Raw genomic sequence first — 16,881 nt, 5'->3', positions numbered from 1 at the left:
TGAATTCAGCCAGGTTTATAAAAAATAAAATTTGAATTTGCTTCCATTATAAGTAGAAGTCGTGAAAAAATGAAAATATACAGACAGCTTTTAAATACTAAAATTCTATTGTACAAAAGGCTATAAATAATTATATGTATGGTAGTTAGAGTCACATCTATATAAAGTACGTAATTTGTTACGTTATGAAACTTCAAGTGTCTAAAGGACACTTGCAATCAATTAACTATGATGTGGGTCCCCATTAGGATCGTGTACCATAAATATTGATGAATGCAGTAATCCTTAAGTTAGGTAGCTAACGCTTTGTATCACCCAACCAGATTATTAACTGATTCTAATGGTACCCATCAGGAGGTGAGTCATTTTACACACAATAGGTTGTGTAACATTCGTGCAATGTTTTTAAAATTAAATAATTTTAAATAGGAAATTATGTCAAACCAAGTTCACATTGTCTTGTTTTGGGAAGCAGCAGCTTTACATTTTCAAAATTTGTATGGAATTGCTCATGGAAAATAATCTTGATTTCATGGGAGCTTGAATCTATGGCACTTGATTGTATGCATAATCTATACACATCAATTAAATCGACATTAACTTTTGTTTTCCTAGTTAAAATGAGGTGTCCTGTCACCTTCTACTACGGTTTTGGAATTAGCATTCTCTCCCAAATATATGTATTCTGAAATAATCAGTTTCATATTTCTAACAAATAAATTTATATAAACATATTGTACAATAACTCACCTGAAAATAAAAGGTTGAGTAAATAATAAGTAAAAACAAAAATAGTCCAGTACACTAAAAACAACCACTAAAACACTTTAATTATCTACAAAAATACTCAAAACTAGATAACTTAAACAATGACATGTATGTTAAGTAGTTTCTGACTGTCACCACTATTGGGGTGTTATCTTAATCCGAAACGCCTATACCCTTTAATATCTAAATTATAACAGACCACATAGAAAGTTAATAAAAAAAATATAGAAAAGAGACATAAAAAGTAGAGAAAAATAAAAGATTATTCATAAAAGTTGCTATTTCCTTAAAATGTGTTATGACAAATTAAGTTTTGAGCTAGGAAAAGTATTCTCACCAACTTGAATAATATGTATACACTTTCTTATAATTATTATTCTATTATTGATTTTAGTACATCCCAGGAAACATTTTTCGTCACATTGAATATAAGTGGAAGTTGTATTTCTTCCATCGCAGAAAACCAAGACACCGCGGACAAAATTAAATCCATAAATTTAGTAATAGAAAACTCTGAGATTGGAGATGCGTTGATTAAAGATATTTTACCCAAGGTGTTTGGTACAAAGTATAAATATTCTCCAAAAACCGTTGACAAAACTTTTAGTAAGTATTTGGGTAACTTAGTTTGTTATATTTAAATAAACCGTTTTAATTAAGTGCATCCAAAAAAATATGTATATTGAAAAAAGTTTTTCGTTAGTGAGGAAGTTTCTTACAAAACTAATTTCTAGTTTTTGTTGTATTTCAAAAAAATGAAAATAGACGAAATATAAATTTATACTCTGAATTTAAAATATCGTTATAATTATGATGTGCCTGTTCTATTTATATGAATTATGTATATGCTAGAATTTTTCCAAGTCTTTTCGGTGTAGAAAGAATTTGGTACAGAATTTACCAAAAATTTTTCTAATCATTGATTACTTCTATCATTCTAGATTTTCATTAACCCACAAAGGATTTTAAAAATTATATCCATTCTCTATTCAAAATTTTTTATAAGATCTTTCAACTCCTATTTCTATGATCAACACAATTTTCTCGAATATTTTCCAGTTTGTAATATATCGTATATATAAGTTCACATATTTATTAACAAAATTCTTTTTAACATTCTACTAGAAATTTTGACGTTTTTCTAAAATTCAGGTGTAAGCCTCCCTTGTACTTTTTGAAGTCAATCTGATTTTATTGAAATCTTTTTAAAACAGTTAGAATAGGTTAAAGATATTTGATATTTGTATACTTTTAAATAGCCAAAGGCAATTTACTACGAAAAGAATAATGGGCGAACAATGCTTCCAAACATGTTATAATATTTTGTTATTATAGAATTTATTGTTTCAAAAAACATGCGCAAATATTGGAAACTCATTTATATTGTATTTCAATTGAAACAAAACATATTTATGATAAGATAGAAAATTAGTGAACGTTTTTAATAATGTATGACCATTTTCCTCATTTTCTTATTCTAATAAAACAGTTCTGTCAGCTTCTAATAGTTCTAAAATCTGTAATAAATTTGATTGTAAACTGAAATTAATGTTTAATACTAACCATTTCAAAATAATATTTGATGAAAGAAGTTGATATTAAAAAATTAAAAATTACATATTTTTATAGGTATGAATCACAAACCATTATCAATCGATGTAAGAAAGCGAAGGGATCGTGATAGTAATGATACCATTGACGTAAGTCTGGTAAGTATATATATCGAATCAAATTATCATCTTTTTTTCATATATTTTTGTGATGCCTGTATGTTACTTCAATATTTATCAAGTCATCTGGGAATTAAACCATATGGAACAGTCTCTGGGATTTTATTATACTAGTAATAAATACTTGGAACACATTTCACGTACACTACGTTACTTCTCACATTCTCCGTTGTATATTTATATAACATCCATGTTAAGTTTTACTAAGTTGGTTTTATTATTTTACAGTCATGTAGGTTGATAAACAATTTTTGTACTTGAGAAAAACTTTCTTTAATGTGTCTTTTGGAATAATTACTATTAATGGTAACCTTTCTAAGTAATGCACGAAAATTCTAACAAGGTTGAGTTTATGGACTCAATATCTAGTGCAATTTATTACAAATTTAGTTAATTAAATTAAAATATTGAGAAAACTTATAAAAACTTTTGTTTTCATTTTTTAAGCACAATAAGACAATACATACAAAAACGAAGGTAAGAACAAACCAAATGTTTCCAGACCAACACAGGACTAAAACAGGGAGATCGTTATCCACTATGCTATTCAATATGGTAGAACAGGGACACTAAAAAAAAGGATAACGCAACATCGGAAAATGAGTTTAAGGAAACGTCAGAGACAGTGAAGATAAATCGAATTTCATGATAATGGCAACACCATAAAGGAAAAGAGGTTTGTCAATATAACTAAACAAAGAAAAGGCAATGAGTTTAGAACAAGTTCAAAGTTATCTATATCTTGGGACGAGGGAGAAAATCTGGAAGTCAGGAGAAGTAAACAGTTGGAGCACTGAATGTGATAATATGATCCAAAATAATCTCCAGAAAGGCGAAGCTACATCTATACAAAACAATAAAAGAAACGAAAAAAATTATGGACATAGAACGAGGAGAAACAGGAGGAATTTAGGAGTGGAAAATGAAACCAAAAAATAGGAAAGAGTGTAAGGGAATCTTACTTCCATGCTATGGGCCTAAAAAGCTTGCCTGAAGCACCTATATATATATATATATATATATATATATATATATATATATATATATATATATATATAACAATACCATCATCGTTACTACTTAAGAGGTTACCAGTGATAAAACCATGTATTAAAAATAAACCTTTCCATTCAAATATGGATGAATCAACTTTCTAGTTCAATTGAAAATACCTAAATATCATGTAGAATTTTTTTGAATTCGATTATAAAATATTAAACTGTTGCATAAATAATTGATCTCTATTGTAGACAAGAGGACTAAATCCAATTTCTTTTGGTTCCATTTCTAACGAAAGTTCAGATAGCAATAATTCAATGAGATTTTCTGATACCAATAAAACAGGTGAAGAAAATCTCATCAATACAGATGATCCTAATAGGTCATATTTACCAGGAATAATAGAAACTGGATTGAGAAGCACACAAATCTTAGCTGGTCGTTGTAGTAATAAGACTTTCAATTATAAAGAGATCATTAGGTACGTACAAAGATTTGATACAGTAAGATTCATTTGAATTGATATAATAATTGTTTTTTATCGTGCTCTGGAAAATAGGAGTCATAATGGATTTTGATGGCATTCCTAGAGCTCTAGTTATCAACAAAATTTATTTTCTCTATCAATTAAATTACTAACTGATAGCTTGGTGGACATTTATACATTATAATATATTTTTGTTTTTGTAATATAGATCTAGAGAATATTTACAAGAATTTGATGGCGTTTCTAGAGCTGTAGAAATCAAAATAATCCATTTTTTGTCAGTTTAAATTTCTAACTGATGGTATGGTTAAGTTTCAATTGTATAATATATTGTTTTTTTTTTATTTAGATCTCGAGAACTTTCTCAAGACTGTGACAATATTTCTAGATCAGGTAATAATCTATCGCAATCGAGTATGTTTTTTAGTCCAAAAAACGTGAAAGATACACAAAGAGTCTACAAAATGGACCGCCACGTATTATCAAATATAACTGAACGATCGAATATAGTTTCATCTCCAAAGGATAATAATAACCATGACAAAATAACAATCGATATCGAGAAAACCCGAGACAAACCTAAGACATTCACATTTTCTAATATATTTTTCACATGTACTGACCAGAAATCATCAAATAATTTGAAGGAGTTGAATAAAAGATCATCTTTAACATGTGAAGTATGTATGAGATATATTAGTCTTACACTTAACCTACCTAACTTATTAAACTAACATGTCAAACAACATAGCTAAAACAATGTCAGAATGACAGTTTAATATTTTTTTGTTGCTACAAAATGTTTTTTGTTGCTGAAAATTTAGTTCTTAAACTTTTATAATCGCCGAGAACTTGTTACTGATTCGAAGAACGACTTTCTGTTTCATTTTGTACAACAAAAGTTACAACTTGATCAAATAATAGAACACACTCGATTTAACAAATTCCGCTACCGCTACCTAGCACAAATTAAAAGCGCTCTGAAACATGGCGTCCGCTCCAGAACGTGTTGAGTTTGTAAGGTATGCGCCAACAAACGATGTCTATTCTGTAATCTGTTCATGACTCGTACTTAGGTGATATACTAGATGGCACCACTTGAATAAGGAGTAGTTCAAAAATAAACGAGCACTTCAACAATGTCAACGTCACGAGTCAAGCTGCATGCTGTCTATTTTATTTTTCCTCCTAAAAAACCTAATTAACCTGGTAAAAGGGCAGTAGTTCAACAGCTAGAGCTGCACAAAGGTTTCGTCCGCTGAATACGACCAATGTTGCAGACTGCAGCTATTATTTAGTTTTTTTGGTATCTTTGTATACGATTCGGATCTCTAAGTAGGATAGCTCCTATGAGGAGATTTGAGATGTAGGACTGTACAATTTATCCCAAAATATGAAATAGGGTTTCAATCAATAAGGTGCTAATTGAGCTTTGAATATAAAAAAAGAACAATAACGAATAGATATTTACTCATTTCAGATTTTATCCAGTTTATCAATGATTCAGATTCTCTTTTGAATAGGGTTAAGAAATCTACCAACTTATTCTATTTTAAAAATGCTTCTTCTCATCAGTACAATTTGGCGTCACTACTACTGGCATTAATTATAGAACACGGCAAAACACGCAATATTTTCAAAAGTCGTTGATTGATAAGATATATCGGCAACTTTATAAAAAAAATTACATTTTTAGCAACATTAACAAATATTTCTTGACAACATTTGTAAATATACCGAATGTATTTACTCTCATAGTAAAATTTTTAAAGTTAAATATATTTATTATTAATGCTTCTATATGTTTTTGATTTTAGGTCTCTTCTGTATCAAAATTAGTTTTTTTAAATAATTTTTGAAAGATTGATAAAAAATTGACGTTTCGACTCAGTCTTTATCAAAATATTTTGAAACAGAAGAGACCTAAAATCAAGAACATTTAGAAGCATTTATATATATCAAAAGGTATAAGAAATTCAAGAAATTTGTATTTATTATTTTAAAATACAAGCTATTTCTTCTTCTGTTTTATTCTATTTACCTTCCCAGGTAAGATAAAGGTTTTTTTCCCTCCTGTACCTATTTTATATTTTTTTCTCCCTTTTCCCATTTCGAATTCCTTTCCAGACTATATTATTTTTCTAATTAATTTATTTTTCCAATATGTTATTTCAAGTACTAGCTAGTTAACTAAGTGAATTTCAGGCTTCTGAATGTTCAGAAAATAGAAAAATACCATCTTCAAATACAAAATCATTCTTGAATTACGAGGAACAAGTGATATCTACACTTGATGCTATAACAGAAAACAGTCAGCAGAAAAGTTCTTATGTAGAAGCTTCTGTGATTGAGAGTTCACAGTTAAATGATAATAATAAATTAGGTTCTCAGAATAATGTCAAAAAAGGAAAGGACAGTGGAAAAAAGAGAAAAGAGCTGAGAGAAATCGAAGAAACTTCTACAAACGAGCATGTGCAAAATAGGTAATTTTAAATATACTTTATTTGAAGAGGTTAATTAAGTTGATTAATTTTTAAAATTGTCTTTTTTCTCACATACTTTCTAGTATTTGTAAGTACTTATAAATCTAAAATCATTGATATTATTGTTGTATTTAACTATTGAAACGAAAATGTGTAGACTATTCTCACATATGCAAAGGAAACAAGAGCCAAAAAATCACTAACAAAAAGATGGAGATAGAATGAGAAGTCAGGATAATAGAGAAGACTTTTGAATTCAGTATGTGGTGAGATGGATTAGAGAACGTAAACGTAATGCTTGAAAACAAATAAGCGAAATGGGTAGAAATCAAACACATGAAATCAACTTAGCAGACCGCTAAAAAATATTATGAGAGCTGGAGCTTAACATCTCAAGAAGAGCTCAAATATTCAAAATTAAACTGGGCACGTTATTAGAAGGAAAATATTAAAATGTGTATATAAATTGATCACAAGATAAGGTAGCCAATAATAAACTTTTATTTGAGAAAAATCTGGCCTCAACGGTCTCAGCTCTAGTTTTACATAAAACCATCCAACCTCTTATCAGAATTATTTATTGTACAAAATTTGTAACACATGTTTTATTTACAGTCACTAAATTTTTTACAAAAATCAAGTTTTATAAAACTGTATCTAAAACTTTTCTTAAAAACTCCCATCTGTTCCAGTTCCAGACCATTTTAGAACATAAAGGGCTCAAGAATATTCGACATCTTTGTTATCATATAGACTAGGATCAAGTTACTGAAAATTAAGAATAAACTTTAGCACCGTTACTATGGATACTTTCTCCTTGAGTACCATAACGATTATATCATTCCACCATATAGCTTCACTGTTTTATACACCGGCCTGCCAACTTCCCTTATAAAATATTCAAACAAAAAGTGATGAAATGAGTCTATTTACAAATCCGAAATTATCATTGCAGTTAGTCGGTTTCGTCAAAAATTCAATAAATTCCATAAATATTCAAACACTGTTTATTGATCATTGTGTATTGATATAGACATAGATCGAGTTACAAAGGAAAGAAAAATAATTATATATTTATTTATAGAAATGAAAATATTATCAATAATTTTTATATATAAGATATACAGGAATAGTCTATACTATTTCTTGTACTATACAAATGAATAAATATTACATGATTTTGATTTATTATATAAATAAATCTATAAGAGATTGGGTTATACTTAAATTTTTCGCAAAAACTTGTTTTCAAATTATTTATTAACAAACATTTATCAACAAATTCGTTGAAGCAAGATTTTTTGCATAAAATGTTCTTTAAAACACATAATTATTCAAAATCATTTTTTCCTTCGAAATCACATAAACATCATTCTTTTTAGTTTTATTTTTAATAATTTGTAATGACGATACAAATAACATTAAGTTAAATGACAACAACAACAGGCAAATGTTGGTTAGGACCTTTGTTATAAAAATATAATCCATTTTAGAAAAATAAAATAAACCAGAAAACTTCATTAAATTTTTTTACTACCGCGTTCCCTAAGTTGCGTTTAGGTAATTATATCCCAACCTACCGGTTAGGCAACAAACAGTGTAGTCACGAACCACATCACAAATTTCTGCACTAATGAATGGTTGTTGAAAAATAATTAAATGTAGTAAACACTTTATACCATAATAGTAACAAATAAGTACCTTTTTAAATTTTCTGTTTTAAAATTCTTAGATTTATATATAATTTAAAATTAATTTATACGTTGAAAATGAACAATCTGCACCTATACTGATAATAATTTCAAATTGTTTATTTTTATATATTTTTACCAATAGTGTAATAGTGGTGGCTATCAATTTTCAAACAAAGGTTTATGGATGAAGAACACGTTTGATTTTGCACACACTCTTGATTTTCACAGTCACAACATATCTTGTATTTATATAAATTTACTATTTCATTTCATGATTGTCGCAATGGGGGTATTGGGGTACACTGAGTAAAATTTAGGTCATTTTTTAGCTCATCATTCACTAGATCTAGTAAAGATTCGGAGAAGTTAAACGTGCATGGACTTGTTATATCGGAAACTAGTTTAGAATCAGATCAAGTGAAGGATACGAGCCAAAGGACTACACTATCAAGAACAAAAACCTTTGCATATAAAGATCCAGATTATGAAATAATCGACAAGGAAAATGATATTGGGGCAAAAAAGAATAACCGTAAGTTCTGTATTAAAGAGCATATACATTTTTTTTGTTTCTGTAATTCTGAGAAATATAAAACACTTATTTTCAAGGGTAAATAACCAATGTAGGGTATGGTTTAAGTTAAACTCTATTTTTACTATGGCAATATTTCGAAATTGTTTAATTTATTTATCAAGGCTACAAAAATTGATACAGTTCAGTTGTTACAGTTATTTTTAAAAAATTAAGGTAAAACTTATTGGTAGTTGAGCTCCATGTAAAAATTGTAAATGTGAAAAACATCAATTTTGGTTTTTACTGAATAATTTGTCTTTTCTGTCTGGTTGTTTTTGAATAATTTTTAATATGAAATGTTGAATTTTAAAAAATTTAGGTGTAGTAAAGTCATTGAGTGATCCCTTCTTTGTGGGAAATTTCGGATCGTGTGGAAGAGACGACTTCGCTAAAGTGATTTTTTTTGTCATTTTTATTTTTATGAATGTTTTGTGTGATTTCATGATTAGGTTAAAGTGGCGAGAATGTTTCTTATATTCATTTAAAATGATATATGATAGAAAAATGTGATTGTTGTGAGTTAAGAGCAATTGTGTTTGTTTCTATTTAAGTTCTGATATAATATTATTTGCATTTAGATACTTAAAATGAAATCGACAAGACTGATTACACTTGAGTTGTTTGATAAAGCTAATACATTTGTGTAAATTTGACTAATTTTCTGTGTCAACCTTTTGTTCATGCTGGGATAATTACTTTTTATATAGAAGGATTCTAAAATTACTCTTTTGTTTTATTTATGTTCTATATCCAAAATTATTAATTTTTATTATTATTATTATTATTTATTATTTTTATTATTATTATTATTATTTAGTATTAATTACATTTTATGATAGTGCGCAATTACATTTAAAGGTTCTGCAATCAATTTGGTGTTGTGTGAGGCATTGTTGTAAAATTCGAGAGGTTTGGCCTGAGTATTTCTTGTCACAGTTCATAGAAGGAATACTGTAAATGCAACTTTTCTGTTATGACGGTTCCTCTTTTTGTTTTATTTTTGAGTAAATTGTGTTAATTGTTAAAATATTTTTGATGGTAATTGTATTAATTTGTGATGCCTTGATAGAGGAATCAAACAATTTCCAAATATTTACATACTAAAAAAAATTTAACTCAAACCAAACCCTATATTGGCTGTTTCCTCGTGGAAATAAGTATTTTGTTCTCAGCTAGTCAGCTGTGACTACCCGAATTGTCTTACATATATTCGACATCCATTTTGTAGCCATTATCAAGAGAAGGGTGGGAATAGGGTGGTTATTCGTTTATTGGTAGAAAGTGATCCGATTCCGTGGTCTCAATCTGCCATTCCTTTGAATTTCACTCAAGAAATTAACAAGCTGAAACAAAAAAATATAAAATGATTATATAATATATAAATATATTTTTTTAAGTTATGAATATTTCACCTTTCCTCTTTTTGTTTTAGCCAAGACATACAAATTTAGAGGGACCTATCAAAGTGCAACTGATTTTGAGGCAGAGGAAATATTGGAAACTCATCACAGCGCACAAAAGAAATCGAATAGTAACGCTAATAAAATGAAGTCCAGAACATACACTCTAAATTATTTTGAGGATATCGCATCAACTACAAATTCAAAGAAAAGTTTTAAATTCCAAAATGATGAAAACTCTGAAATGATCGATATTGATGAAGATAAAGCTTTAATAAATGTTCCTACAAATCAAAATAATGAAAAAACCACTGTAACTTCAGTAAATGATCTACTTCTTTCTTCGACAAGTTCGGCAATGTTGGATAATGATTGGAAAGGAAAAAATTCACGACGTAAAGCGCATTCTAAAAAAAGAAGAAAAGAAAATTATTGCGTGTCTCCCGAATCCAAAAGACATGAAAAAATATTGAAGAAACAGCGTAATGATATAGTTGAAATCATTGATGATGATGATGTAGCAGGTAAGAATAATTGTAAGTAAAATTAAAAGATTTTTGATGCGTCTCTTTTCTGATTATTCTTTATTAATAATCATTGGAAACTGATTTCTAATATATACAAATTTCTATCGTTGAAACAATTGATAATTTTTAACAAAATTTTTATTTATAGTGAATAATGTGCCAATTTAATATTCTTAAGACATCTTATGCATATATGCTACTTATTTCTTTCTCTCTATGTTTTTAATTTCTCTTTTCCTTGTAAATTTCTCTTCTCCATTTGTAAGATAATTTTTTACTTATCAATACTGATAATTTTATTTTTCCTAATTTATACAATAAATTCATATTCTCTGAACTTTAGTATTTGTATACATTTTTAATTGATTGTTAATAATTCATAATTTTCTAATTGTATTTTATCATATATCTTCTTATATTCTTTTTACCTACCTAGATTTGTACAGCAGTATTTTTTTATCTTTGTAATGATTTATAGATGTTATTTAGATCATTTTACAGGGTGTGTTTGCCAGAAAATTGTTTGATTATCTAAATTTTATAGTGGACTGTAATTATATTTTTAACTGGTTAGGGTGGACTTCTATTGTGTCAATTAACATGAATACAAACCTCTAATTTGAAATTTTTCTTCAACATTTATCTTTCATGTAAAAATATGTAAAATTATTGTAAATTTCATAAAATCAACAACAATATTTATAACTTTTTTTACTAGTCACCACAATGTAATTTAGGATTGTGGAACAATATAATGAAACAGTGAAAATATTCAGACATTCCTTGGACAGCAATGTTTTTGGTTAATTAAAATGAGATATCATGTATTTTGTGCTTTTATTCTGCATTGAATATTTTATTATTTTTCATATAAGCCATGAACAATGAAGTGAATCAAAGAATGTATGCAACTGATTCTGGAAACAAGACAACTGTAAAACCAAAAATAAAGAAACTAATAATTAGATTGGATCGACTTCAAGCGGTACCTAAATATCAGACCCCTGTGGAGGCAGTACCTTTAGTATCTTCAAAGGACCAAAACATTGAATCTTCCAAACTGGATAAAGCATTTGATGCTTTTAAAGAACATCCTCAGACAGTTGTGACTAGTATCGAACGTACTATAAGGTTAGTAATTTTGTTTCATTAGTTTACCATGCGTAATTCAGCATGTGATCATTTTTTCTGATTTCTTAATTGAAAATTTAAAATGCTACAGTACTTTTCACAAGTTTGAATTTCTCACATTTGATATCTATTTTCAAATGATCTATTCAATTTTTTGTGACATTTTGTTTCAGTTTGTATTTTGAAATTCAACATAAATCATGATTTTTTTAGAAAGGAAGATTCAGCATCAGTGGAATCTAAGTACCAGAGTCAAAAACATAATGAATCAGCACGTACAGTAGATCTAAATGATCTAACGAGATCCCAACAAATACAGATATTCCAAGAAAACGACCATCATAAATTTGTGCTCAATCAGAATCGAGATCGTTCCGATAATTCAAATATCAGAAAAGAAAATGAAGATCAGTTTTCTAATGAATTAAACAAGGTATTTTTTTTTATAATACTATGCAACAACAATACTACTTCAATTAATTTAAAGTCCAATCGAAAATTATTCGTCAGTTGAAAATATAACCAACAATACAACTATATAACTAACATTTATAAATCTTAAAACTTTAATAGGGGTTATAAAACCTTCTATTTATTCTTCTTTCTTTCACAACTTGTTACTCATTGGTAGTTACATCATGCAAAAATTAATTTAACCTAATGTTCAACGAGGTTACGCGAATGTTGATAAAATAATTGGAACTTCTATGTCTTTGACCAAAAGGAACATAAAATATATAAGAAGGAATAAGTACTATTATAGTTTTGTAAAAAATTCTAATTTTTCTTCAAAATTAAACTTCAATGTATGTAGGTTTTATCTCACTTCACGTCAACATTGTCTTTTTTAGAACAACTTTTCGATCATATCACGTCCCCTATTAATCTATACCGGTTGATTTTGCAAACTTTACAATATCTGCTAAGTAGAATGCTGTGTATTACTTTCATCATAATTGTTTTATTGAATGTCCTAGTAAGACTCAAATTTTGTCACTAAAAATAATATCTACTTTTTTCATAGGATTATGAAATTCAAGACAGCAATGAATCAACTCAACTTCCAATTGAATCAAAATCTAAAATTGGAGAACATCATGGGAGAAGTTGTAGCAAAAAAAGTCGAGATAAAATTGAAAATCAAACATTTGACAGCAAGGAAAGTGATGCAAAATTAAACTCAAACGATGTTATAAAAACTTCAAGTGTAGATCGAAAATGTAGAAAATTGGATGATGTTAATTCTGTTCCGCCTCAACCAACTAAAGAAAAACGTGCGCCACTCGGTGAAGACAAAATCAAAACTATTGAAAATGAAGATATTCCAACTGCATTAACTACAGTTAATGTTATCGATAAAGAAAGTGACATAATTGGGGATAATTCCACATTAAGCTCAAATGATGTAATGAAAATTTCAAAAGGTCGAAGACGTAGGAAATTGTACGATGTAAATTCCATTCTGCCCCAACCAACTAAAGAAAAACGTATGTTAATCGATGAGGACAAAATTAAAACTATTGAAAATGAAGATATTCTAACTGCATCATCTTCAGTTAATGTTATCGATAAAGAAAGTGACATAATTGGGGATAATTCCACATTAAGCTCAAATGATGTAATGAAAATTTCAAAAGGTCGAAGACGTAGGGAATTGTACGATGTAAATTCCATTCTGCCCCAACCAACTAAAGAAAAACGTATGTTAATCGATGAGGACAAAATTAAAACTATTGAAAATGAAGATATTCTAACTGCATCATCTTCAGTTAATGTTATCGATCAAGAAAACGACATTATTGGGAATAATTCCACATTAAGCTCAAATGATGTTACAAAAACTTCAAAAGGTCGAAGACGTAGGAAATTGTATGATGTAAATTCCGTTCTGCCCCAACCAACTGAAGAAAAACGTGTGCCAATCGTTGAAGGCAAAATCAAAACTATTCAAAATGGAGATATTCCACCAGCATTATCTTCGGTTGATGTTATCGATCAAGAAAACGATATTACTGGGGATAATTCCACATTAAGCTCAAATGATGTTACAAAAACTTCAAAAGGTCGAAGACGTAGGAAATTGTATGATGTAAACTCCGTTCTGCCCCAACCAACTGAAGAAAAACGTGTACTAATTGATGAAGACAAAACCGAAACTATTCAAAATGAAGATATTCCACCAGCATTATCTTCGGTTGATGTTATCGATCAAGAAAACGACATTATTGGGGATAATTCCACATTAAGCTCAAATGATGTTACAAAAACTTCAAAAGGTCGAAGACGTAGGAAATTGAATGATGTAAATTCCGTTCTGCCCCAACCAACTGAAGAAAAACGTGTGCCAATCGGTAAAGGCAAAATCAAAACTATTCAAAATGAAGTTATTCCACCAGCATTATCTCCAGTTGATGTTATCGATCAAGAAAACGACATTATTGGGGATAATTCCACATTAAGCTCAAATGATGTTATGATACTTTCAAGAGGTCGAAGACGTAGGAAATTGTACGATGTAAATTCCATTCTGCCCCAACCAACTGAAGAAAAACGTGTACTAATTGATGAAGACAAAACCGAAACTATTGAAAATGAAGATATTCCACCAGCATTATCTCCAGTTGATGTTATCGATCAAGAAAACGACATTATTGGGGATAATTCCACATTAAGCTCAAATGATGTTATGAAACTTTCAAGAGGTCGAAGCCGTAGGAAATTGTACGATGTAAATTCCATTCTGCCCCAACCAACTGAAGAAAAACGTGTACTAATTGATGAAGACAAAACCGAAACTATTGAAAATGAAGATATTCCACCAGCATTATCTCCAGTTGATGTTATCGATCAAGAAAACGACATTATTGGGGATAATTCCACATTAAGCTCAAATGATGTTATGAAACTTTCAAGAGGTCGAAGACGTAGGAAATTGTACGATGTAAATTCCATTCTGCCCCAACCAACTGAAGAAAAACGTGTACTAATTGATGAAGACAAAACCGAAACTATTGAAAATGAAGATATTCCACCAGCATTATCTCCAGTTGATGTTATCGATCAAGAAAACGACATTATTGGGGATAATTCCACATTAAGCTCAAATGATGTTATGAAAATTTCAAGAGGTCGAAGACGTAGGAAATTGTACGATGTAAATTCCATTCTGCCCCAACCAACTGAAGAAAAACGTGTACTAATTGATGAAGACAAAACCGAAACTATTGAAAATGAAGATATTCCACCAGCATTATCTCCAGTTGATGTTATCGATCAAGAAAACGACATTATTGGGGATAATTCCAGATTAAGCTCAAATGATGTTATGAAACTTTCAAGAGGTCGAAGACGTAGGAAATTGTACGATGTAAATTCCATTCTGCCCCAACCAACTGAAGAAAAACGTGTACTAATTGATGAAGACAAAACCGAAACTATTGAAAATGAAGATATTCCGCCAGCATTATCTCCAGTTGATGTTATCGATCAAGAAAACGACATTATTGGGGATAATTCCACATTAAGCTCAAATGATGTTATGAAAATTTCAAGAGGTCGAAGACGTAGGAAATTGTATGGTGTAAAATCCGTTCTGCCCCAACCAACTGAAGAAAAACGTGTACTAATTGATGAAGACAAAACCGAAACTATTGAAAACAAAAATATTTCATGTTCAGTTTTTTCAGATAATGTTGTCAATGAAGAGAACGAAATAATTCAGGATAATACAAAATTGAATTCAACTGATATTAAAATACCAAGCGGTCGAAGACGAAGCAAACTGTACGTTGTTACATCCGTTCTGCCCCAATCAACTGAAGAAAAACGCGTGCCAATTGATGAAGAAAAAATTGACACTATTGAAAAGAAAAATATTTCATTTGCAGCTTATATAGATAATATTGACAATGAAAAGAATGAAATAATTGATGATATTAAAAAACTGAACTCAAATGATGCTAAACAAACTTCAAGTACTGGTCAAAGACGTAGAAAATTGTTTGATGTTAATTCCGTTTTGCCCCGACCAACTGAAGAAAAACGTGTGTCAATTGAAAACGAAGGAATTCCATCTGATTTATCTTCAGAAGAAAAATTTGTGTCGATTGATGAAGATAATGTCGAAACTATTGATAACCAAGATCTTCCATCGTCTTCAGTTAATGTTATTGATCGAGAAAATGACATTTTCGAAGATAACATAGAGTTAACTTTGAACAATCTTAGAAAAACTATAAGTATGGGCCTAAAAGAAGAACTATTGGTCGAAGCATCTCCACCTCATGAAGGTAACGAAAAAACAGGAGATCATACAAAACTCTTTTCAAAGGACCCTATGAAGACTTCAAGTGTAGGTCGAAAACGTAGAAAATTGTTAAATATTAGTTCAATGTCATTTCAACTAACTGAAGAAGAAAAAAAAATTGAAACATCAATTGATGAAAACGAAAATATTGTAGATCCGCCAAAAAAACCAAGGAAGGATCTCGATAACAATGAAAACTTTGATTGTGGTAAGATAAATTTAGTACATTGAATTGTTTGCTATGTAAATATTCTTGAAACTACTTTCTTTCGAGACTTTTCGTGTTGTCGATCAATGTCGAAAAAATTTTTCTTCTATAAATTTGATAATATGTTTTACAGAAATTGGTATAAGACTTTTTTATGAAAGTTTTAAATTATAAAAATTGAGAAAATGATTATCTTGATGAACATACAGTCGATTCAATTAATACCAAAACATTGATTTTTGTTGTAAAGTCTTACAATACTTTCCTTAAAAATGAGTATAAACAATATTCTTGAGGAAAATTAATTAGCAATTTTTTTTAAAACTTGCGTGGTGTCATGGTTTCAAGAATGAGACAATTCAATGACATATAATAAGTGTTTTCCTTTGTACCTAACCTCATACACAGATCTGATTGTAGTAGAGTATATTTTTTTATTGGAATATTGATATTTTGTGTAAAATATCACTCAAGACATGATATAAACTAGTTTGTGACACATTTTCAACTACCCTCTTCAATGATTTTATATTTTGATTTAATCAATTTTGTCAAAAAATGTTTCTTCTTAGTT

At 29.1% G+C, this 16,881-nt stretch overlaps 1 protein-coding gene across 1 annotated transcript in view; it reads left to right on the top strand.

Moving 5' to 3' along the window:
• The window catches only part of LOC130440904 (uncharacterized), a 28,256-nt gene that overhangs the window by 5,144 nt on the left and 6,231 nt on the right, over positions 1 to 16,881 (top strand). Inside the window, exons 6-15 of the mRNA XM_056774257.1 lie at positions 1,163 to 1,374; positions 2,398 to 2,477; positions 3,749 to 3,978; positions 4,334 to 4,664; positions 6,190 to 6,467; positions 8,491 to 8,693; positions 10,168 to 10,659; positions 11,538 to 11,793; positions 12,007 to 12,226; positions 12,818 to 16,307. Coding sequence (XP_056630235.1) covers positions 1,163 to 1,374; positions 2,398 to 2,477; positions 3,749 to 3,978; positions 4,334 to 4,664; positions 6,190 to 6,467; positions 8,491 to 8,693; positions 10,168 to 10,659; positions 11,538 to 11,793; positions 12,007 to 12,226; positions 12,818 to 16,307 — 5,792 coding nt within the window. The remainder of the gene's footprint in view (positions 1 to 1,162; positions 1,375 to 2,397; positions 2,478 to 3,748; positions 3,979 to 4,333; positions 4,665 to 6,189; positions 6,468 to 8,490; positions 8,694 to 10,167; positions 10,660 to 11,537; positions 11,794 to 12,006; positions 12,227 to 12,817; positions 16,308 to 16,881) is intronic.

The sequence above is a fragment of the Diorhabda sublineata genome, chromosome 3, assembly GCF_026230105.1.
Source record: "Diorhabda sublineata isolate icDioSubl1.1 chromosome 3, icDioSubl1.1, whole genome shotgun sequence".
Classification (NCBI taxonomy): Eukaryota; Metazoa; Arthropoda; class Insecta; order Coleoptera; family Chrysomelidae; genus Diorhabda; species Diorhabda sublineata.
The sequence above is the reverse complement of the archived record's forward strand: the minus strand, read 5'-3'. Positions and strand labels throughout refer to the sequence as shown.